General features: G+C 37.6%; 1 protein-coding gene across 5 annotated transcripts in view; it reads left to right on the plus strand.

Annotated features, from left to right (window-relative positions):
* Positions 1–26,592, plus strand: part of LOC111272128 (excitatory amino acid transporter 2) — a 70,848-nt gene that overhangs the window by 9,046 nt on the left and 35,210 nt on the right. For 2 of the 5 annotated variants that reach the window (XM_022853378.2, XM_022853377.2), the window contains exon 2: positions 7,858–8,043. In XM_022853378.2, coding sequence (XP_022709113.1) covers positions 7,915–8,043 — 129 coding nt within the window. In that variant the 5' untranslated portion in view covers positions 7,858–7,914. Of the gene's footprint in view, positions 1–6,226; positions 6,366–7,030; positions 7,415–7,857; positions 8,044–26,592 lie in introns of those variants that run through there. The other 3 variants (XM_022853375.2, XM_022853379.2, XM_022853374.2) reach the window with 3 other exon arrangements.

Below are 26,592 nucleotides of genomic sequence, written 5' to 3' on the forward strand. Positions count from 1 at the left end.
AAATGCTATTTATTCAAGAGTGATTTTCTGTTAATAGTCGTTCAAAATGTTCTGTAACAAGGTCGCGAGATTATCCCTAATATTGTCGAGCCATCATTATAACTCTGCTGCGCCTACTCTACTTACTCGAACCTGCACTTTGTTGGCTGCTCCCTTTGCGCTTGCTAATGCACGCAGACACACCTCTAATATTTTGACCTCTATTTTGTTTTAATACTTAATCAATGGTAGGTTTAGCAGCTCCACCACAGACTTCACCCTTGTGGCTTGCCGACCAGTTCGTCCGTCTTTAAATTTTTAGCAGTCTTTCAGCAATATGGCTTGACAATCCCTTCTCTTCTCGCCAACAAATGTAGTGATTAGTACCACCACAAATGCTATTTATTTGAGTGACACCTCGTCCTTGCATAGCGATAGGAACAGATATGTTTACGACTATTACCACGGGCCGTAATAATGTCTATATTGTATGTATCGCTATACTTACTAGAAACTTTCCGAGAAGCCCTGTAACGTGCACCAAGCTTTACATTTAGACCTCTTTAGACGCTTTACATTTACTCCTCCTCTGTAATGTAATACTCATATCCAGTAAAAATCAGTCATACATCATTCCGGTTAATATATGTAGTTACACTTGCGGTCCAAAACCGGAATCAGCGACTGAAGGACCTATTTTATGACCATTTTACTATGCAGGACAGCTTTCAGGCTGTATGCCTCAAAATGCAAATTTTTGTTGCGTTTCTTCATCGAAACATGTGTTGATTCTCGCCTGTATATAATCATCAAAATGTATACAATCTTAATATGGAATGCACTCGTGAATAATCAAGTTTTCAAGATGATGGGAAAAACTATGACTAGGACAAAACTTTAAAAATATTAAATAAATCTTAGCCTACAAAATAGAATTTCACTTAGATCCTTTCCTAGCGGGCTACTACCGCGTATTTTAGATTTATGTTAAGGAAAGTGAACTTTAATACGTAGGTAAGTTATTTGTTTGTGGTACATCTATTAATACAATCAGTTTTGCTCAAATACAGTATATATATGGCCATTTTCTGTCTATTTAAAATAACGTGCGAGAAGGCAGCATTGGATCTCTAGGTACACTTAAATAAGATAATTTTAATGATTTAAAGATTGTTTAATTCCACTAATCTATCAAAAAGCCATTCCATCCCATCCACTAAAATCCAAGATACGACTCACTAAGTATCGGTATCTCGGTAACGCTAAGTCTAAGTGACGCTTGTTTAACTATACCGGAAACGACATTTCTGGTATACTTAGACAATTGATGTTGAATTTTCAAAAGTCCACTTTAGCTCTGTCATTGATATTTATATGATTTGGCTCACTGTTAACAGTAGATGCATGACCGACTTGCAAGATCGACTCCGAAAAATTCCAGACATGGGTAATGTCGTTAAAGAATAGAGAATAGTCGAGACAACTATCTTGTATGGCTCCAATATTTATATTTACCATTCCGTATATATAATACCATTGTTGATATAGACACAATGAGTTCATTTTAATGTAATGCTCAGTACTGTCACGTGCTGTGCCTAAGGGGCGAGGAAGATTACGCTTCGAAGACGATAACCCGGTGTACTGTGCTCAACTATCTTCAATAAATGTTTAAAAGAGCTAACATTCAATGAGCTTTAAAGGAGAGGTTAAAAAATTTACACATTTCCTATGCACATCCGGGAATGCCCAAGGGGCAGAAACAGACTAGAGAGCTTTTTCTAAAACTAAATTACTTAGGGCACGAGCGGAGAGATTGGCAGAGATAGAGACTGCTTAGCAGGAGGTGCCATCAACCCGCTGACCCAATGATACCAGCTTTCCAGGCAATTTGTAATATTGTTGAATAAAGATTTAGGCCTTTGGGATAAAATACTTTTAATTTTAATGATAATAATATACATAAGTAATTTTATAAGGCTTTTTTAGAGCCAAAAACAAGCAAAATCAATAACGACTAATCTCCAGGATTCATCATCTGTTTAAGAAGGCCAGATAGGAAATCTGACCAAAAATCTATATAGGTGCTTGTTTATGTTTGTAAACAAAGGACGACTAGCAGGTTGTCAAGCAATAAATATGGCAACATTTTCGGACTGTCCTGATAAGCTACACTTTGGAAGAGCATTTGGTTTTCGTAAAAACACATTTTTGAAAGGGCAAGCCAATAGGGGTAACATTACGCAAGTATCGCGCAGAATATGGACGACACTTCTTGTTGACGGAGGTAATACTAAGGTGATCGATCAGGAGTTTCGAAGGAACTGAGTCACTTGCAGATAAATCGAAGCCAGAAAGACAACAAACCGGACGAATAAGTCATAACATCGCTGCAGTACGGAGTAGTATATTAGACCGAAAGTGAAAACAGTTCGATTAAGAATATTTATTTTTAATTGAGAGTGGAAGATGGGTATATGTCGCTAAGTAGAACAGTGCTGCTTATCATCACTGCATCAAAAGCTAGTTCTACACGTTACGTTTCTGGAGCCTTCAGAAATGTGTCTGTAAAGCAGAGCAGTTGTGCACTAAGCCAAATCAAATAATCAAGCAATTCGAAGCATCACGTAATCCGAAAAATTCTTACTTTTAATCAAATTATCAGAATCTTAAGGTTAATTTATGCAGGAAACAACCAACAAATAATACATAGAATTTATTCGCTTTTAGTGGCAGTTGTTTAACAACAAGGCCGACATAAAGATATATAAGGACAAATTGTATGATATGAAGTATCATTTTTTTCGATAATGATCGTTTACTCACGTCATTTGGATTACAACATTCACAGGCATAAAAATTAGAATCGATACTGTGAGTTATGACATGAGTGCAAAGCCTGCAAAACTAATTAGTATGCCAAGCTCCCAAGCTAGGCCACTAGAGGGCTGCTAGCTGTACACTAACACAACTTCCTCTTTATCTACCGCGAATACACCCCTCATTTAACCACTGAAAACGCGCATCTATATAAAACGTGGTTTGCAAAATGGATAAAAAGGTAGCGGTTTTCCCGGCTTAGATCTTTCCAGCCATTGCGTCCGTGCCGAAAAATATATTGTATATTATTACAGCGATACCGCAAGTCTAAAACGAGATTTCAGACCTTCGGTGAAAGCTGCTTAGAAGTGTAATAGGAGTGAAGTTCTTAAATGATTCCCGAAAAAAGGAGAGGCTTTACTTACCTAATCATATTCGCGGACATTCCTGAAAATGGAAGGCTAATGCATATTCAAAAAGTCGCAGAAATACCTAAAGCTCAAAATATACTAATTATAATAATGTTACAAATCTATAATCATTTGGCACAATCGTAGGAAAATTGTAGGAAGCGCTTATGCTCGTTCCGGAACTGTACTTGTCTGTGAAAACTAGGGCAGTGAGCACAAAGATAAGTACGTATATTTTTAATACGCGATACCCAGGTCCAAGACATGCTACCAAGTTGCCTTCTTGTCACAGACATTACGTACGAACTGTTTATGGGACATATTTGTTCCTGGAATGGTTCAAAAGAAGAACCTCAAATATTTTTCACTTTTGATAATATACAACGCAGATGCTTTATTACGAGGGCAAACATTTAGTAATACTTTAGCTGACACCGTAGCTTAATTTTACATTGAAAAAAAAGTCACAAAAATATGCGACGTTCCGGGATTTCATATCTTGTGCAGTGCCCTCCTGGAGACTAGGTAGCCTTAGGTTTCTTACTTTCTTTTTCCAAAAGATCTTTATGCTCTTTAAGAAAAAAAAAGCTTTTAAATAGATATAAAATAATGTATATGCATAGTGTTAAAACGGGCGCTTTTGCAAATTGGTGCATGAACATATCATTGCAATAAATTTTAAGTTCCCAGGCATATGCTGATAAACGGAGTCAATTGTTGCTTTAATCGGCCAAGGAAAACCAAAGTTCTAGGTGGCAAAATGTACAGGTAAAAGAATGCACAGAAAATAACAGATAAATGTACAGAAAGAAAAAACAGATAGCCCTAGTTTTACAGCCCTATGAACGCAAAAAAGCAAGTACCTTCAAACCAGACTATTAATATTTTAAAAGGGTATCAAAAGAATAATATATTAATATCTGTTAAATGCGCCGTGACTTACTAGAAATAACTAAATGTGCAATGCTTTGCGCCTAGGACAATTGACTAAAATACTGGCTCGATGCTATAGTTCTGCTGGCGATTACACTAATTAGATACACTTATCAGAAACTATTGAATGAACGGTTAGGCTAGTGACAAAAACAGAATCGTCTCGCAGTAACTTACATTTCGCGCAATGTGATCACTTTCACGATTGAACAGAGACTATTGCATGTGGTCAGATTCTCGTCTCTAAATGTAAAAGATCGTTACTGCTACGGCCATTGAATATATAGGAGCACTGTGTAGCTGTAACTAGTCTAGAAACGATTTAGAATAGTTTAGCTAAGTTAACCGCAAAGTGGTGCAATAAAGAGATTTCAGGTAACTATTCTAAAAATTGTGACGCCTCAGGTGAACGTATTTCTTGTAGAAAGCGTACCATAACATGAAGTACTTACTTATTACAGTTGCATGTCGTAATTCGCGTGAAATAAGGTATTAGCACGTGCAATAATGCTTGCAAATTACGTAAGTTTTCCTCAATATGGCAATTTTACGTTGATCTGACTAAACAGTCAGGGTGTTTAAATGTCTGTAAAGTAGTTATTACGTATATTCTATTTATTCGTCGTTATAATCGTTTCGGTGTGAATATTAATCCTATGAATAAAGTATTCTGTAGGTCTTGTGATTGTCATGAAATTTACGTAGATGAATAGCAAAAATGCAGGAAAAATCTCAGATACTTACAGATACTTAGAAAAAGTTCACTCAGGCATCGCAGGGGAATCCTATTGGTATTATTACTAAGTCCATATCTTTCTCTGCCCTAAGTAAGCTACAATAAGTATCTAATTTATCATTGACCAAATACTCTTTCGATATTCGCTGCTCTGTGGATTACTTTCTATTCTTAATCCATTACTAATTAGGTAAATTATAATAACAACATAGAGTTTTATTGCTCTGAGATCATCTTTTCAAGTTTAGGATGGACCCACATGAAAAAAGAACTTAACCTAAAGCACCTTACAAGCACAATTCCTCTAGATCCTCTGTAGTACATAATATGACCAGGTTACTCTAATAGCCCGATTGCCTACTCTGCTTTGCAAAAGAGCGCCAGCGTGTTTAGCTAATTCTTATAAAGATTGGGATTTTGGCTTTCATCTTAATAAAATGCGATTTTGATACCCTACGTAATGAAGGCAACCATGGCTCATCAAAACTTAATATGAATATGGTTGTGCACACTATATCTTACGTAAAATCATCTTTTTGGCTAAATGTACTGTGGTGTAATCTGCTGAATCACACGCGTTACGTTCTCCAAGGGATCTTTCACTGCAGATTTTTATTATACCATTCCAAAATAAACGTTAACTGAGACACAATTTATTATCATATATACCATTTGGATTTTACAAGAACCAATACAATTAGCTGAGATAAATTGATCTTTAATGAGCTTCTCTATAACGCCAGTGACAACAGAGGATCTGGAAGACGTACGAATACCACAATTATTACTATCTTTTTTATCATTTTTTTCCCTATTACCTGTGGCGTTATCAGTAATAACGGTATTATAAGTGTAGTCAGTACTGCTATGAAGCGACGCTTGCAAGATAGTTTCTCTTGTCAGGCGTGGTGCGGAATATTTTCCAAAAATATCCTATTAGCCATTACTGTTATCGGTAGTGCTACTGTTCTATCCTGGTTCCTGAAAACTGATGGCATAGGATAAACGGTGAGAATACAATTGGTTGATATACTAAGCTTGTCTCTTATATGACGAGCATTTCGACTGAGCTTACGACATCGTCGGAAGAAAAAATGCAGGCTCGATAAATCAATGTAATACGTAGTGGCTGCTATTGTTGTAGCTACTATAGCTTTCCTTTACATTTGTCGGCTCCTTGTGTTATTTGCTGGGATTGTCGACGCCTCCTCTAAGACGGCCTGCTATTTCTTATTAGAGGGCATTCGTTTACGAGGTGGCCGTAAATAGGAGCAAGGGATATGAACAGGACTGCATGTTGTGTCCGAGCAAGCTGCCTACCTCGATATCGAATAGCACATGTGCAGTAAGCTGCCTGACGGGGAACAGGTTGAACAAAGGTGTTCCAGGTTGTAAAATCAACGGTAGTGAGAAGAAAGCTTAAGTTGACTCTCGCTAAAACTTGGACTTAAAAACTCCAACAGTCTGTTGGTCTGCTTCACCAAAAGGTAATCTTGTTCATTAAGCCTTTGCTCCTGTAGGTTTCATCTAATGTAGTTGGTTTTTTTTATATAATTATCGGTTAGCTAGTATTAGTTAGACTTCCTTGCCGCTTGTACATATGTAACGTGCTTACAAACGATTAGATAAGTGTTTTTCTAACGATAATAGAAACACAATATAATACCGTTCACAACGGAAACAAAAATAGTTGTTCTCAATTATTGGCATTCCAAGCTTGTATATTATTACCAAGTATTAGCTGCCTTAGCAGCTAAATAGATAGAGTTATACAATTAGCTTTACCAGTAGTACATCATGTAAAAACATTAACTGCCAAGCTCAAGACTTGACACGTGTGTTCAAGTTTATACATTTATATCAGGATGGTTGGAGTATGCACACATAAGGATAAGGCGCGCTGACCACGACAATGGTCTGGTTCACTGTTAAAGTAATGGGGCGCATGGCAGAAAACACACTGCTGCTGGTGTTCCCATGTAATTCTCCTCTCTCTTCCTGTGCGTACCGCCTAGAAACGGCCTCCGCAAGCACTGATTCGATTTGGTGGAGGGCTAATGCTCTGAGGGACAGAGTCACGGAATGACGGAGAAGCCAACAAACCGACAATAGCCTCCTGCAGCAGCGCTCTGCTGCAGCTTACAGTTGTCAGTGGTTAGTCGGCGGGCTCATTGCTATAGACGTTGCTGTCGTTTTCCGATCGACGACTCAGGGGCAGTTAAACCGGTGGACGGCGCCGTGGTTCCATGCTTTTTGTTCCCGTGACGACAGCTAAAACCACCACTGAGCTGCAGAATTTCTACTCATTGTTCCATGTGTAGTAGCAGTAGTGATAGTGGTGGCTGTGGAGATCCGTGTATGGTTATTGGCTTCCGTTTGTGAGTGACTCATATCAGCCACTCAGTCTGTCAGTTGATCGCCATTGCTGGTTGTGGGCGGGCATGATCTGCTTATGCGTCCCTCATTGGCAGTCGTGGACCATGTGATACTCGTCAGCCATTGAAGATGTGAATCTAGGCCAGTGCAGCCACTGAATGTACGTTGATTAATAGAACATACCTTCGGAATAATTAAGTAAACAATATCAAGATTAACCACGACAACATCGTAAAATGGATACTAAGTTTTGCTTTACGCTCTGCGCAAAATTACGGATAAAGGGTTTCATATATCTCATACTCAGGATAAATATACCATCAAGGTGAACAAGTCGAACTGGAGTAGTGCCGTGTACAAAACGGATAAGTGCAGCGTTATTCCACATCTCAGTGAAACAGTACGCCTAAAGCAGTTTCGGTATCCTCACTTCTTCTACCTGTTAAAGGATTATAGGAATATGGTCTAACCTTGTGATGTGCTTCTACCCCTATTACAGTTAATGTGTCTAACGTCTAACGTGCGCGTCACTGATATTTTTGCTGTTTGTGTCATTGTTATTGTCCTCTCTTGCTATTCTCATTTCATGCGTATCTATTTCAGTAAGGTGAGCTAAGGCGTGGTTTAGTGGGGATTGCGTGGCGTGCGCTGAAGGGCGCGATGTCGAGCTCACAAACGGGAAGCAAGGGCGAAGATGCCTCGACGCCCATGCTGCCCGGCGGAGCGAGTGGTGCAAGCCAAGCGCACGTCATCCGCATGGACTCCAGCACCACCAATCTACAATCATCGGTGAGTGCGTCAGATATATTGTTTGCACTGGATTTATGTAATCCAAGTATTATTATAGTTTGACATGTGCTAGTTGTTTCCATTCAAGAGCCTATCAGAATCTTCTCTACCCATATATTTGGCGATACTGTATAAAGGTATATCAAACAACAAGAGCTGCACTATAGATGTTATTAAAAAAGATGAAGAAGCTGCGCCAATGTAACAGTCAATGTATCCCATTGATTTATAGAGCAATGTATCCGCCAAATGCGCATATAAACTATTTAGGACGTAGAGCGTCCTTTTTTAAATATGTCTGTATATGCCTATCAATTCAACTGTTACTTAAATTTCAAAGTTGAGCTGAGCTACTCACAGATGTAAAGATCTGTAGTGCTCGTATGAATATCTTTTGGCTGGATGCATAATCTAAATTTTCCATACCGTTGTCAATCACCGCAAACGCAGACGATAGTTGAGCTTTCTTGAGCAACAAACCGAAATGTTACATTGGTTCTTAATATTCTCGATTGAGAAATCTATTTGTTCAATACAATATTTTAGAGTAGTAGTTGCCTTTATCATAGAGTATAGGGGTGATGCATTGTTGAAAAAGATAGCTCTAAGATCATCCCAGTCATTCGTATGCAACAGCGAAGCATAATTGATTTCGACTTTGAAATTTCAAGACCTCGCAAAATATTCTACGAATTGTTGAAAATGATATTTCATCAATTCTGTGTACATTCAAGCTGTCACAATCATGAAATACGGCGTTTCTCAAAAACTAGAACGTCGTTCACCTGATTGGGACCATACATGAATATGAAATTCAAGTTAAGAGTTTAAATACAGTCTTAAAGTAATTGTTTTTTAAGATTATCTATAGTTACATATCCAAGATAATAGGAATTTTCTAAATGTTTGCATTTTAACTTAATTAGTGGGAACGTTGGCTGAGAGTGTGCTTTTAAAATTTTGAAGTAGAAGTACAGTAATCTCCTTATTTGCTGCTTTCATCAGAGCGACTAACAAAACTGGATATTTACCGTGGGTTTCCTAAAAGACTAAACAAAGAACCTTGATGAAATTCTGAAAGGCTGGTCAAATCTTAATAAAAGATAAATTTAGAAAGAATAATTGACAGTGTATTTTGACGAACTATAATAGTTCAGTGTTCTCCTCTGTATTGACTACGGAGGCGAAGCTTTTGGACGTTTGCCAGAGAAGTATTACATTCAAAAGGTAAAGGTGAACATTCTAGCTTTTTATAACATTTTAGTGAACCTATGCGTGACAAAATGCGGATTTTATTTGCTATGTTACTATATCTATATATAGTATTATTTTAAGTGGATAGTCTGATGAATATACAATAATTTTCGAAATTATTATTTGCTTATCAGCGAGCTATTTGAGCCGCAGTGCATCAACTAATTTTTATCATTATACATTCCATCATAGCCAACATCAAGTGAGATAGATCACAGCTATCCGGCCCCATAGAGACAAAAGTTGTTCGGCTTACTGTGCATTAATGGTAGCCGTCTAGATCTTCAAATATTTACACCAAAGATTATGAATAGAATATATTATGAGTAAAATAAAAATGATTTTTGCTTGTTCTAACTTATCGATATGTATGACATAAAACAGCAAAAAAAGGATACCATATATAACAGTAGATACTTAGTGATTCACAGAGAACGTCCTAAATACTCCAATAACATATCTGCATACTGTGTGCTTTAAGGTAGGTTACATAAGAATATCAGTGTTTAATTTTTCAGATTTATTGCTTGGCTTTTATTCTGTGATACATCGATGTGAAAACATTACACTCATAATATTTGATTCTCAAACAGCGTTTAATAACCCCTCTGTTCTTTTATGGCGGAACTATATATCGTCGTTGAGTATATTAGAATACCTCGGCGCCAGCTGTGAAAGACAAAATTTCAAAATTTATTACATGTGTATATGTATTTAGTCTTTTACTTTATGTACCACAGCGCCACTTATAATAAGTTATGAAACTATAAATAAGTAAAGTCTAGTAGAGTCTTTGTCTTTCAAATGATGGGGGCAAAAAAGATCTGACATGCTAATTATATTAAAACTATTTTTCAACTGTAAGGAAAGGCAAGTTATCTTTTGGCTCTAAAACAGATTGTTGAATATCAACACATGTATTTAAAGTTGAATAAAATCTTTTTACTACCACAATTGAACTGACATGGTCTTCACCAGACGCAAAAGCAAAAAGGTGAACGTTGTATTAGCCTATATTAGGCGAGTATACGTAATGGTCGAGTCGACTGTCAGCGATCGCCTACAAAAAGCAGACCGTCTGTTCTTCACGAAAATAGACAAATATTTCCCTGCATCTGTTGTCGAGTTTGAGGGTAGCGTGACATTGATGGGTGACCGGAATGGTGTCAAACTGCACGGGACACTACTCGCTGGTTGTGTCGTTCATAGAATCATCATAGACCTCTGTCGAGTTTTGTATGAGGGGCCAGCCGTGATATTTCTGTTTCGTTGCCACTGATGCTGACTCAATAAGAGCCAATTGAGTTTCTCACTCGATAGCGCGGGGATGCCCGACCACATAAGAACTCTCTAGCTACCATCAGACCACAGAATCAAAGCTACCAAAACGTTACTACTAAGAGTACCCTTACTACAACCACCACTATTAAACGGAACATTATTGGACGTATGAGTCGTCTCTCGCACCCGTCCATCAAAATAAATAGAATAACGGAATTGTTTTACGCAATGAAAGCTACACAGCGTTACTACAAAGATAAGCGACTGCGCACCTACCATAAACAGCATCTGTGATCGTATTAGAAGTGGAGATGCTGGAATCAGCTTTAATTAGAATGAGTGAATTTTTAGATTGTTAAGAAATAGGTCTGCTACATATATATTTATGTTTTAATCTTCGTACATAAATTCTACACAGAGGTTAAATACCAACAATATTTTTGTTATTTTATGAATAGTTGACTACGATAGCAAAAAAATAATTATTTTTTTATAATAATATCTTTTGGCCATGAAATTAAATTTATATTGAAGTGCACTCTCAAACTTCTTTCGACTGTAGAAGTATTCGTGTTGAAATCGTGCGCGGTACTGCTTCATTTAGGACACAGAAAGTTAAACATCTGTGCGCATAACGGACATGTTGAAAAATTTATAGCGAAGCCTAATTACCAAAACTTCTCTATATATATTTTTAAACAGATAAAGATATATTTTGAAAAGAATGGAACAACATGGATCGAATTTTAATTTCTGGACTACACTCGTAACGGATTTTTGTAGGTAGACCAACACTATTTAAATCTATACAACAAACTAAGTTAAGCAATCTAGCCTAAACCGAAATGAATAATTGCATAGTAATGAGTAATAAAATTAGACAGATTCTTCGAGCAATCCTGCCGTCTTTATATATACCGCCGTGAGTCGCATGCATGTTCTACATACGAAGTGTATCATAATAGGTACACTTCGTATTGATAATCCATAGATAAACTGTGACGAGGGTAATACGCCTAATATTATTACTAATAGTATATCGGTTAACAAAAAATAGTTTAATTCGGGATTTTAGTCATCAAAGCTAATCAATTTTTACACATGACATGCTTATCTTACAGTTTATTAAAACTCTCATCACGCATCTATAAACCATTTGTTTGAATAATTACGGATAATAACGACCACTTGCTGAAATGACCGGAAGATTTAAAAAATGCTACTGAATAAAAATTATTAAAGAAGGCAACGACTCTGCGCATACATAGTCAAATGTTTACTAAAAAACGAAAAAAAAAAAGACCAAGTGGGTTTTTAATAACGGAAAGTAAAGAAGAAAACGAGTTCGGAATGAAGTTGATTCGAGATTAGTATACCGCAGTTAATCTTTAGCAAAACAACTAAGGCACAAAATAATACTATACTAATGCACAAAATCTTTAACATATTTCAAGTGGGAGTCAATCACGACTGTTAAGAATAAAAACTGATTAATGTGTAAACTTAAACGATGGTACTTTAATAGCAGGTTGTCCAAAGGGATGACAGATATGACAAGGTGGAAACAGATGCGTGTCATTATTAGTATCTACTTCAGTCTTTAAGATGTATTATATTTAAGAATTTGTCTAGAGTTTACTTGAATTGAAAAAGCTTCAACCAAAAGTTTCACACCGTTGTAGTAAAAGCAGGAACGCTGCGCTCTATGTAAGCATGACTAGAAAGCAAGCGCTGTTGAGATTTATTATGCGTGATTATAAGCTTCTTTAGGTACTCAATACGGAAGGTTTACAATAGACATTACATAGAAGAAACCTCAAATTGATTTGAAAAGTGAAAAAGAAAAAAGTGTCTTTTTGATAACAGTCAATTTTAAGCTAATTTATATGAATTTAATATTTAGTTTAAGTGATAGGAATTAAGGAAATAATCGCTTTTCAAAAGCAGTTGTATGAATTAAAATGATGCATTCTAGTCCCGGAAGTGACAATTTATTTAGAGCTCATGAGACTGAAGATTTTAAGACACTGTTTTTAATTTAAGAAAATACAAATAATTTATACAATATTATTGAATAATACTGTACGCGGGAATCCCCACAAGATCTCTAAAAAAATGAAACAAGGTCAATACGCTAATGGACGTCGAGAAAGCGGTAATTGGAATGGTCAGTGGTTTGGCAGACAACATAACAAATATCGGGAAGTACGTAGCCTTAAAGGAAACGGTCCTACGATAGTAACGGCATGCCCAAACCCGCTTTACTTATCCAGAGGTCAAGCAGGCAGACAAAGCTTGCAACTGAATTAGGGAAGAACTGCATAATGAATTTAATAATCATTTGTTATGAAACTCCTTAAAATACATCTAAATAGTTTGTAGTGTGAGACTCTTCTCGCTGTAATGCTATCTATTAAGCATTGGTGTCCCAATCAGGTGGTAGGGTCAGTAGAAAGGCTATCTGACTTTCGGGGATGTCCATCTCGAGTAGTCACTTAACTGTACGGCTGGAAGCAACCACAGCCCAATGTAAGCAAAAGGCATTCGCACACAAAATACGTAAAATATGGAAAGTCGAAACTGACAATACGACTATATCCTAAAACCATGAAATGGCCTCCCGCTTTTGCATGTGCGTATGCGAGCAAACCCGTTCTAAGCCGAAAGCAGTGCCCGTAAAGAACAACAGTGCAAGAGACCCACATATATGAGACAAGATTTGGTTAAAGAAAAGTGATTTACTGATTAGTAAATGCAAAGGAAAATTTCCGTTATTACGTCTTGTAACTGACAATACCGGAGTACGAACGGATGCACAAAAGCGAAAAAATGCCTTCAACCTACTTACAAATCGCACTTTTCTAAACAGACTAATCACAAAATTGAACTATCGCAGTATTAAGGTATACATGGAAGAGAAAGAAATATTAGGAAAAGTAAAAAGTTGATTTAGAAAAATAGAGAAGGTGATATCTTTATTAAAACTTCGATAATAGAGATTGTTAAAGATCAAAGAAAAAAACTAACACGCGTGTGCCCCTTGACTCTACCGAAGCATATAACTAGAGTTTCTAGGGACAGGGTCTTTGAAATACTAGATGGATGTAGCATGAACCCCGCATGGGGTGCAATGATGGGATTGCTATGTATGGAAAACAGCCTGGCCGTACAAAAACATGAGCTTCGATCTAAAAAACATGCAGTTGCGGGATTAAAATAGAGCATTTTGCAGTCGCCAATATTTTTTGAGCTGTATATGGCGAAACTAGAAAATCAATTCATAAATAAATTAACACGCGGAGAGTATAACATAATGCCGCAGTAGACGATGCTTATTTCAACAATTTGCTACCTCAAAGCTATTTTAATGGAACCAATGCTTACGGAAAATTGACTTTTTTTCCGTTACTTTCTAAAAACAAGTGTTCTGTTTAAGGTTTTGAGTGTTTATTTCGTGTTCTAGCTGATGTTTTAATCTTTTTTGCGTTTAGTTTCAAAGAAAACACGTTTCGACTGCCAATAAAGAAGCCGTTTAAAAATAATACAAAAAATAAAAAGTACTGTTTGGGGTAGGGTGGGTGCTTAAAGATCGCCCATAGATTTTTAAAGCTCGTGAGCCATAATCTGTTCAGCATTACGAAATAAATGCATATTGGAAACATTACTGCCTAACTCTTACCCTTACCTTATAAAAAAAATAATACAAGACTATGATTAAGACTTTGACCATTAAGGACATGAAAGTGAGGAAAAGAAAAAATATGATTAAAAGTTTGTCCTTTGAAAATTAAAGGAAGTGGAAATACCTTTATTTTAAAAGCAGTGTATGTCTAAGTAAATATATAATTAGGTTGTATGGTATGGTACCTACAAGCAATTAATCTAAAGCTAAAATAGGCACACTTTATATTATATATAAAGATATTACAACGATCTAAAGCATACGTAATAGATGCTGAGACCAGAGTGTCTTGCACAAATGGCAATCAAATTCAGCGGCAATAATGTATCCTTATTATTAGTCGATTGATGATTGAGAATAACAATTACTTGCATGCATTATAGAGATTTAATTGTGTGCCGGAGAATCAGCTTGAGACGAAACGAATGCATTACTTAGCCTAATCCATGTAGTAAATAGGTTCAGTGGAGGACTTGTTTGAACATAAGAACGGAGAAGCCGCTGATTTTTTAAATCGTTTTTGGCCTTTTTTGTATAATAAATTTGTTTTTTTTTGTGTTGTAATGATTTAATTGCCGAAGTTTAAACCGAAAGAACATTATCGTAATTTTAATAAACTTTGTGAATGAGATTTACTTTTAACTGCATACGAACGACGTCAACTCTAATCACACAAGAAAGACTGCCAAGATGGCAAAACCCTTTACGGGTTTATTGAACGTCTGCCGTATTACATAGTTGTCAGGAAGACTGCTTTTCCTTCTTGGAATTGCAGATACCACTGTAACTCTTACCGACTTTACATTTTACCAATTTCTTTATCCTGTTTATTATTTTTATGTCATTCTCCTTCCTGGTGGCTATTGGGTATTAGCGCGTTCGACGACGAGTTTGGTACTCTATTTTTAGGCTCAATTTCGAGAAATTATTTTTATGAGATCTTCGCAACAGTGTTGGTTGTAACCTACGTCGTGTATAGAAGTCGTCTATATGAAAAGACTATAGCTATCACTGTAAAGCTTTTCGACCTCGACGAACGAAGAACTCTTAAAAGATTGGGCTCTCAAACGTTTCGTTGATTCAACAATTCATTACAACATTCCACATCGGTCACGCTGACACTGTAAGCAAGGCGAACTTGTCAGTAGCAAAAACCTGACATGGCCAACGTCGCTCGTAAGGAAAGTTTGGTGAATTTGCACTCACCACCATTACTCGTTATGTTTTGTCCGTGATATGCTCTATCTGTATCGGTTACCAGCCTCTTCTCACCTAAGTATAAAAATAATCCCGAGAGAACCTGCTGAAGATTGGCTCCTTCCAAAAATTACAAGATTATCGACATAAAACAGCGTTTTTACGTGTCTCACTGGATTTGCCACACACACACACAGAGGCAGATCATTCAGTAAAAAAAAAACAGTGGACTCAGGTTATTGGTCTGTGCTATACCAGTTGATTAAACGAACGGTTTGAACTAAGTCACTCCATCGTTTATGTTATGAATCTCCCTGGTCTAATGCGGAGTATTCTGAGAAAAAAACACGTTTTGTGAGCTTGACTAAAACCCTGTATCGTCTGTTGTCGATTTAAAATCGACCATTGCTGCAGAAAGCACCTGTTTTGGTCGACGACAGACACGATACATCTCCTGACGTAGTACATCATGTGCTCTAAGGGTGGTACATCCTGCGCGGAATCCGCGCGGCTCAGTTGTAATACGTAAATATGTTTTAGGAAAAATTATTATACGTTAAGTAATAAGGTAGGCAAAAAGTTTGCAGCAGCAGCTTATCTTTGCTAGAATCTTCTATGCAAGTGGGTCATGTGTTTTGTCTTTTTCTTCGGGATGACACGTAGAAGAGCATAACTCGAGTTCACTGGCAGGCGTTCATACTATAACCAGGCGTTGAATGCATTTGTTTAGTAAGAAAATATGTCGACTGTACTAATGTTTATTGTAAATTAAGTCCAGTCCTGCCGTCTTGTTAAGTTGTAGTTGCTCTAGAAAACGTAACACTTTAAATACGGAGACCTCCACGTCCAGCGTTTCGCCCATCGTGGATGTTTGTTTATTACACACCCCAGTGCACGAGTACACTATCCGTTAGATGATATTCGTCGCCGCATACATGCATCTGAAGTATTCAATGAATACTGTGGAACTAATAGGGCATGATACCAATCTCTCTTTGTGCAGCCATTTATGCGGCTTCATTTTTGCTTGTATTACTAACCTGGCCTCCACAGTGCAAAGTGTATCGAGCACTCGTCTAGACCAGGTTTTCAGGATGTTATAAAGCGGCTTCATAGCCGAATGACACTCTGTTAGTTACTCTTTGTGGCACGGTACAGCAGAGACCAGTTTACAACTTGTATTAAAACAAAGACGCAGTTTCGGGTGAATTATGAACGATTCTAGCATGTCGGTCAAAATCTCGGTATAAGTGTCGATGCCTTATAAGTTCAAGGCCGAGCTTGGTTGAATCCAAAATCTCATGTAGGCTGGGGTCCCTTCTTTGTAGAGTTTCTTTTCATTCAAAAGTACTTCTACTCTTGCTGATACATGCTATAGTCGAAAATAGGCGGCATCCGAAACTGTTGAGAAGATCAAGTAAGTAAGGTCGCTTGGTTTGTCGCTTCTGATGTCCAAGTCGCTAGCAATTAATAAGGGGACACAAAACATGCGTAACACGAGCGATCTTGTCGATCAATATAATTTTGTTCTTGCTGTTTGGAGGGCGTGAGTATGCTGCTATAAAACCATATTAACTATCCCTTAATATTAATATATCGCCCTCGATAGAAGCTACATTCATTTCCATTAGTTTACGCTGGTAGAGTGCATAAGGACGTAGGTGAGTGGACAGCGTAAGAATTAGTCAGGACCACAGAAAATATGATGACGTCGAAGTTGGTTAAAGGAGAGGGTGGCAAAGCGGTAAGGTTCATTGTCGAGTTATACCTTCTACATTCTAACGCGCAATAATTATTTTATCTAAATCTTTTTCACGGCTCGTCTAAATGACTTAGTTGTTTCGAAGTCTTCGGTTCCGGTTTTTGCTCTACGGCCGACTGGTTTGTTGCCATAGGGCGCCTATTAGGCCTGCGTGTCCGCCAGGGCGAGGAAGACTTCTAGGTTTGCGAGCATTGTAGGTAGGCACCATTTCTGTCTTGACGGTGTCTTATCAAGGTTGCTATCTGGAACGGTAATCCTAATACTGGGTGGAGTTCTGACGACCATCGGACGAGGTCATTAAGAAGTTCACGCGAGTTAATTGCGGCTCGTCAATCCGGTGAAGGCCCATGCTCGATCCACGGCTGCTTGTAAATTTTTCGCTGAAGCACATGTCGTGGCGTGAAATGTTTTTATTCTTAAAAATGGTCTTTAGTTCTTTTGTCAACATTTATACGATCTTCCTCTGCTTTTTGATTGTACCGGCTATTTTCGACGATTTACCTATGTGTATATTAACGAAAGCACGTATAAAGACGCATTGTCTTGATTCGCTTGCGACGACATAAAATTGTAACTTGTAGACCGCTGAAAAACAGGCACGGAGAGTGCGTGAGGCTCAGGGCCAGATTGAGCGGCTTCTAATTTGGTGCTAAAGATTTAACTGCCGATATGTAAGAGTCTTTTTCGAACTCCATTGAAAGTCGATTAGTTAGTTACCAGTACTATCGATACCCCAAGTCATATCACAGTTAACCCGTTGCAAAACTTAAAAAGTAAAAGGTAGCTATTACCTTTTTTGTTTTGTAATAAGTCTTTTGTTATCATCTTGCGAACGCTAAGACTTAAACTAGCCGTGAACAACATGGTGGTTCATCATGGAATTTTTAGTAGAATGCACTCAGAAAGGTTCGATACAAAGAAAATTGCCAAAAAGCTAAGGTCGTTGGAAAAATCGAATTTGGTGAAGCGTAGCGCAACAGAAAACCTACCTGGATGGAAATTAAAAGTGTCTGTCCGACGTTGACCGAAGCATCATTCTGAAAATACTGCTATCCATGAATACTTCAATGACCCAATAGTTTATCTTTGCCGTCGGCAGATCTTTGGCTTTACAGTTTGTGAGTAACCGTTCCAGTATCACTGTTTTTGTAAGTTGGGTCATGTACGAATCTACTGCAAGGTCTCAGAAATAAAGGTGCTGTCCTGGCAAAGGTCACACTTTTTATTTTCAAAAGATGCTTTTCTTGCCTTTTCCTTCCAATAAAAAAAAAACAACAATAATAAATACCCAAACATGCCAATTTTTGCAAATATTTTAAGAATTATAATACCTGCAGCAAAGTAAGCTTTTTCTGTTACCACATGACACATCAGCAGCACATCTACGATTTCGCAGGCCATGGTACCTTTGACCCGAATATTCAAAAGATCTATTCAAAAACAGGGCAAATCATCTACTCCTAGCACTCGATACGGCATTTATGTTTGTATTTACCTGAAATATGATATATATTTCTACGGCTCACATATATTGTGAGATCAGGCATTATCGATATGTGGTGCGTAAAACAGAATACCTTTGCATCTACACCAATCTATTTGAAACAATGCGCTCATAATTAACGCCTACTCATCACCCGAAAATACACCCCAGTTTTTTATCCGTTTAATTATCAGCATTTCAAAGCCTATGGACCGTGAATTCTTTATTGATTTCTAAATAGTCTAGACATATGTTAGAGTCCTCCTAAACGTCTTTTAAAATCTTCTATGATTAATCAAATCTAGATTCGCAAGTACGAAAGTAGGTAGGCTGAGAACCAGCCCAAAAAAAACACTGTACTGTTAGCGAAACAAAAAAATTGTCTCTACATGCTGGCTTACAGTTAGTTCGTAGTTCTGAAAAGGTTCGCCAAGTATACAAGTTGTGTAAATGTTTCTCGATGTAGTCTATAGTTAGTTTACAGCCTACTATACGAAAGGCGTGCTTCATTCCTATGCGCTTTTCTCGAAACAGTGTTTTATGGGTCCATTTACGGAACACTTCACAATTATTACTAATTGCTCTGTTACAGGGAGCAATATTTATAGTTCACTAGTTACACAATCCTCAGAGAAATAGTAACTCGTAATTAGCGCCCCATGTGATACCGATAAGAGCTTCAATTGAAGTTCAAGGCCGACAGCGGGAAATGGAGAGAGTAGTGATAGCAGTAGCAAATATTACCTTATGATGCTGTTTATGTAAACCGTTCTGTGGCTAGTGAGAAGAATGACTGAGCACAAACATGCGTGTTTGTTATTTCTTTATATAGTAACATAGGTCACAGTCGTTGACATAAGAACGTCTACCACAGTTACTAACAAAACGGAACCAAAAAATTGCAGCGATTTTTAGCTGTGTAGGCAATCGAATTTTACAGCAACTTAGTCCCATATTGCATATGCTACATTTATAATAATAATTATGTGAACATTTCCTTTACCCTCTAGCACTGTCGAGCGAAACGCTATTTTTCTGTTACAAGAAAATTCCAACTGAATAGCTTTAGGTAAAAATTTTTTTTGAGGTAAGCTTGCTCGATAAATTAAAATAAAGAGCAGATAAATGTTGAACCTGATAACTGTTATCAACGCACGATAACTACTATTCTCGGTGAATAATGCATCATTTCATTCCCCGACTCAATACCCTCCACACGTCATTCTGGCCACGAATGCATTCGCAGCGTCTTCTGGACACAGCGGGGAGGATGTTTTCAGCGCTAAAAATTCAGTACGGTACTACATTTGTCACCGTTGGTGACTAGCGTCCGCATTGCCTAGCCTTATTTAAATCTCTACAGAAATTCGTTTCAAAAGTAACACTATATTAAAAACATTTATGTGACACATAATAAACAAAATGCGATACTAATTATGACAAAAAAATGTTTAGACCGAATTTGAATTTGGAAGCAGAATCTGCTCTAAAATGTGTACATTTTTCTGTAAAAACTGACATCGTTTTGAATTGATGGTTCGATACAATAAAGGGATATAATGACCGCGCTATGAATTTGTTTGTGTTAACCGTGTTTTAATAAACAGTTAGTTATGATATTTTCCTGCTACAATGTAGCTAATTAAATGATATTAAATCCGTATAGAAACACAATATAAAGTGTGCCGCGGTCATCCAAAAGGCTGGTGTAGAACAACGTTAAGCTCAGACGCAGAGTTAGCATTTATAGTAGACAAGTTCAGGCGCATAAATTTGTATGATGACCTAGATCTTTCATCTATTCGTCTAAATGACAAGTTCTCCTCATTCCAGTCCGTCACCAGCTTTTTAAACATGTCTGTGACGTGATGCGAAAGTTGCTAAAAAAAAACTGGGTATAACTATACCTGGTGTTTGTGGAAAATTTAGTTTTTTATCTTTTTTTTTAATTTTATTTCTAAATTTAATTTTAGAAAAACAACTGCGAATAATATATTATGTATTAGGTTGAAACACAAATAATGGCGATTTTTTCACCTGACAAAAACACAACGTTTCATTTGAATCTTAACAATAAATTTAATTTTGTTTTCTATGACTTTTTATCTGCTCCTATCTCTTAACCAATTTATTGTAAGTATATTGCCAGAAATTTTAACGTCTTGTATTCAAAACCTCGTTTCCCCAGGTTTTAGAGCTCTCCTTACTGTACGGTGACTAAATATATTTCCCGATTATTGGACAAAATAGCAATCTGTAAGCGCGAGGTCTAAAAATATGGTGGGCGTAAAAGAGCCTTCTAAATAAACTTTTGCAAAGGCGCTTTATTGACCTTTGCAATGTGTGATCTGATTTTGCCGTGACGAAGCATAACTTTGCTTTGTTTACTCGATGGATATTTCGTGCACTCAATACTATTTATTAGGCCGTCTACATCATTGTTGACTTTCTTATAGTTCTTAAACTTTTCCCAATATTTAAAATTCTTCGGGTCCCGTTAAATACAAATCATGATTGCTGCGTGTTACCCGGTGCCGGGTGAGATGGTGACAGGCAATAAGAAGTCGAACCTTCCTGTGTCCTTCACTCAACTTATGGGGAACCCAGACTCCTCTTAAGTAAATTCTATAGGCTCAAAACGCCTGCTGATAAAAATATGACTGCGGTTCATCTTATCGGCCAACTCACAAAACGCCGGCCAGCCGTCGCCTTTTAAATGTGTCTTTAGATTGCCCTCGTCAACTCCACATGGCTAACCAAGGCTGGGTGTATCCTCCGGTGCCAAGCCGCCATAATTGAGTATCGCAAATCACTTTCAAGCAGTGCTCTCACACATGGTGTTTACACCACTTACGGCATAAATATATCGTACTGCTTCAACAGCTTTTTGACCTCTGCGAAAAGCAAAATTGAGTAGATCAGCAATGACATTTTGTTTTACTAGAAATATTTATCGTTGAAGCCTGAACTCGAAGTTCAATTGTGTTTACTATAGTGTGAAATTACCAGTGACCAGGCTGTTAGAAGTGTATACATATGCATACTTACTAATCAAGAAGAAATTAGCATTTCATTTAAATTCCAAGTGACATATATAGGATAGAGAACAATTTCGATATTTATATAGAAATAAACAGTAAAGAAGTGAACAAGGCAAAAAACATTCCGTAATTATTTTTGCCGCAACCCATATAGCAACAGCTTCTACCTGGAAAACGTTAACGATTTTTGGCTTTTTTCTTCCGGTTCCAAGCGATTTTTTGAAGCAGTTTTCCTGTTATCACGAGGATGATACCTATAAAGAACAATATCTTCTTGACCGTTTTCCTGAGTTCTTTATTTCGTCGCTTGTTTTCGAAGTAATTTATATTTTGAGCCTTCAGGTAATCGCAAAACAGTCTTATCAGGGGGCATTTTGTGCGTAGGCTATAGTATTCAACAGATAAAGGTCACACAGCTCTAACGACCCGCTCAGGTTCACCTATACATAGCTTACCTATTTAAATGGCCAATTTTTTAAAGCTTTGAACAGAATTGGCTTTTATTTTTCTAATTACTTTTTTAGTATTATATATATATATAGCTAAATAAACTATGTTAGCGATTGCTCACAATGAGCTCAGGTACACAAAAAATGTCATAGAAAGAAATCTGACAAATGTTCTGAAAGCAATAAAACCAAAAGATTCGCTCGGTGCTTGCTTTCCAATCTAAAAAAAAGAATAATGCAGCGGATCATCTTTAATTTATCTCTGAAAAAATGTATGTAGCTTCAATGCAACAAGTAACTACAGAAATGCTCGCGGGCTTGCTCATAATCTAAAAAATGTCCCATAGTGAGTAAAAATAAATTTCCGGCTAATGTTCATGTTCTGAGAGCGATGTCCAGTTAATGAGACGTCGTCTCTCTATTCTCTTTCCTTTCCTCATCACTTACGGCGTTATAAACAATAACAACATTAAAGCATGTTCAGCAGTGTTTTTGGTAAGAGACAGTTCTATTTGCCAGACGCGCCGTGGAATCTCTTTCAATTATTATTATTCTTTCAATTATCACGATTAGTAATTGCTGTTAACGAGAGTGCTACTGTTCTACCCTGGTTCCTGAAAACTGATAGCACAAAATAAGGGGGATATAATAGGTTGGTACAGCTAGTTGATCTCCTATACAGTGAATATTTTGATTGAGCCGACGACATTTTCTGTAGAAAAAATGCAAGCTTGATGAATTAGTGCAACACAGACTAGCCGCTATTGCTACTGCTGCTACTATAGTTTTTCTTCGCATTTGTTGGCTTTTTGTACCATTCGCTGAGATTATCCACACCTGTTAAATGGTGCTCTATTTCTGACGCGAGGGCATTCGTTTATGAAATGGTGGTAAGCGACAGTGAAGTTAAGGACAGGACAGCATTTTGTGTCCGAGCAAGTTCCTCGCTTTCATATTGGACAGCACGTGCGTAATAGGTTATTTAGCGATCGAACAGATTAAAGAAAGGCGTACCAGCCTTGATAGATTAGCGAAGATGAAAAGAACTTTTAAATTGACTTCGTGATAAAACTTGAACCTAAAAACTTTGCCTATTTCGCTAAGGGTACTTTTACTCGCTAAGCTGGTGTTTTGCTTCTGCTGCTTATTTAATATATGCAATTTTATCACATAGTTATCGATTACCCAAGGTTATCCGGTCCTTTGTGCTACATATGCATATACAACTTTCTTACAGGCGATTAAGCCCGTGTTTCTTAATGACAACAAAAAAATGTAAATAGAAACGGAAATAAGCTGCAATGCGTTCACCCAATAGAACCAGGCCAACTTTACTACCATATATAAGTGTAGTTCAACTGTGGGAACTGGTTCGGCGAACATTCGCGCACACTTCAACTATGGAAAGCAAGAGCATTTTAAGAAGCCTCACGAAATTTCCGACAGAAACTCACCGCTAGATCTTGTCCAATCTATGGTAGAGAGTGCCAACCCACACGCAACAACAACGAGTTGCGATGTTGTAGATGCAATTAACGAGGTCCAAATCATATTGCGCGGCGACGTCATCAAATAGTCCATGATCTCGTAGTTTTCTCCGGTTATGTTTGTGAAGAAAAAAATCGCGATGGGTTAAGTTTGGGTTGACTGCCGCAGGCTGCGTGCCGTCGCAAGGCAAGAGCCACTATCGTGAATCGGCGACTCTATCGATATTTCCGTAAACATCTGCTGTCATTTAATTTAGCCGACGCTCTTACGATCAGAAACTGGTCGACCACCTTGGGATCATAGCTCTCGCTCACTTTGATGGTAGCATAATCTATCCATACGATTTCGATACAACGCATTTGCAAACAGTGCTGGATGTCACGAACTCCGCCGGCTGGCAGTTGGAGATCAAAAAACGCGCCTTTGCTATCCAGGAGGTAATGTACTTAGCCCAAAAGATCATACCTCCTAGGTTTTTCTTTGGCCCCGAGGAGCACAAATCCTGCATATTCCGACAACCAATGAATTAAATAAAGCGCCCGGTGAATCTTGTCTTTTTTTAACAGCGATTCATACTCTATAAACTTTGCACGAATCGCGAGTCCTGTTTACGCCTTAGTCAACCCAAAGGACTTTGTTTGGCGTTCCAACAATGGGCACCCGCACAAGAAGCACCAGTTAAAGTTCAAGCTAATGGAGGAGCTTTTTTTCTGTATCATTTCTGGTGGGATTTGAAAATAAGGTTACACCCGATCCCTGGAAGAATCATATTTGGGCCGGTAATGGCCCATGTCCAAGAGAAAGTAAGTGGCGTCACATACTCTAGACGCGGAAGTTAGATATCCTTTTTAATACAGGAGGTTTGGCCGTAGTGCAGGCTGGTCATATCCAAGTAGTGTTCAACAGTATTAGATTGAAGTACCTGAAAGGTAATGCAAACCTATGCAAGCCCAAGAGTTGACCTGTTAGGCTTTGATCTTGTAGGAAAACTTCTAGGTAATCTATCATAGCGGCACCGACAATATTAACATGGATGAATTCCTATGTGACCACGCCATTCGTGCGGCACGGCGACTGACAAAAACTGGTTTGAATTGTTTTTCGGTTACTAGGCCATGCTAGCCAGAGAACCTTCTGGATGGAAGTGTGTATAACGCCATCGAAATTGCACCGGTGTGTGCATTGTCGACTCTGGGATCGGCGGAAGCTGGAAACGTTTTCTAAGCCTTCAGAACTTTTAGTGTAAAGGAAAAGTGCTGGTCAGGGTCTAACGAGGAACGTCAAAGATGTCCGAAAAATCACAATTTCGCTAAAACGGGCCCGTCAGTATTAAAAACAAAAACTCCCCTTAAGCTATAGAGTTGCCTCCGTTTGAGGACCCAGCTACCCGAAAATACAAAGGAGATGTTGTCGTATGTGGGAAAACATACTCCGGTAATGCGGTTGAATAAGATGTGTGCACCGAATATTCATGATATCTTGATCATCACGTAAATAATACCCAATCGAGGGATATCTAAGGAGCTTTTTGATCAACCAGTTGCAGACTTGCAAATAAGCGGCATCGAAATTCATATCACATCGTTTTCTTATATAATCGCACATATTATATAGATGACGCAGTTAGGTAAAACTTACAGGGTATCATTAAAGATGGATAGCACTCATAATAGGAAAGGTTTCAACAGTTTAAATAGTAATGGAAGTAAGCCTAACTTAACCTGTACACTTTTGAACCTCATTTAGAAAGTTGGTGGCTGTGTCGATCAAATCGAAAATATCCGGATCTAACCAGTTTTGATAACATTCCTAATGCACACTATTTTCTGTTAGAAAGGGACACGTTTTAATAACACAAAATGGTGGCATAACTAGCCTACTATATTGAGTACTGCAAGCTGCTACAAAGAGAGAAATGTCGGGGTATTTTCTCTGGGCAGCCTGTGTCAACGAAACATCATAAAATTTTGCATTAAAAATAGAAGAAATAAACATTTTGCCAGAAAATAGAAATGAGATAAGACTAAACTTATGTTGAGTAAAATTTGGTAAAGAAGAATAATTAAGCACCACTTTTTCATTGTCATCAGTTATCAACAACTCGACGAATAGCCTAAAGGAGGTCCTATTGGGACTGAAAGTGAACGTCTTCCAGATAACTAAAAACCGATGACATTTCACAAAACTTGCTAAGGATCTATTAAATAATTATTGTAGTCATCGAAGGCAACGCTATCAAATGTGGAACCCCTGGATTTAGCCAAAAGTCAAAATTTTCGTTTTTCCTAAACGTTTTTTATGAAATTGTATGCTTGAAGTCACGCTTTCACACAGATGAGTACTTGCTCACGCTAGTAAGATTTAACACTGCGCATCGTCCTCCTGACCACGCGTCTCTTATAGATACTGTCAGCGACCTGTCAAATGAAACAAAGCACACATTCATGTTTGGGAAGATCAGATGAAAAGGACTGAAATTGTATTTGTTTAAATAACGGCGAAAAACATTTTTGAACAGCTAGATAGACGGGATATATTTTAAATCTTTGGTTGCCAATGCTCAGCTTGTCTAACAATCGCTCTCTTTAAAACTGCCAAAGGTGGTCCTTATCGAACTGGGGAAATTAATGAAAGCAGTGTACCTTCCGTATAGAAACGCCCTATTTTTAATAAAAGAAACCACTTCCAACCAGTTTTTTCTAGCGGTACATTAGTAAATGCCATGGATATTTTAAAGTTATTTCACAGCTTTTGGAACCAGAGCATAATAAAACGGTATCGAAGATGTATGTGGAAAATGCAGATCTAGGTGAAAATATATTTGCGCAAAATTCAATTCTATCTGGTTTGTATAGGAAAAGTATAAAAGAGTAGTCACAAATAATGACGAAGCAAAAAAATCAAAGATAATT

Source organism: Varroa jacobsoni, unplaced genomic scaffold (assembly GCF_002532875.2).
Source record: "Varroa jacobsoni isolate VJ856 unplaced genomic scaffold, vjacob_1.0 contig01635, whole genome shotgun sequence".
In the NCBI taxonomy this organism is placed as follows: domain Eukaryota; kingdom Metazoa; phylum Arthropoda; class Arachnida; order Mesostigmata; family Varroidae; genus Varroa; species Varroa jacobsoni.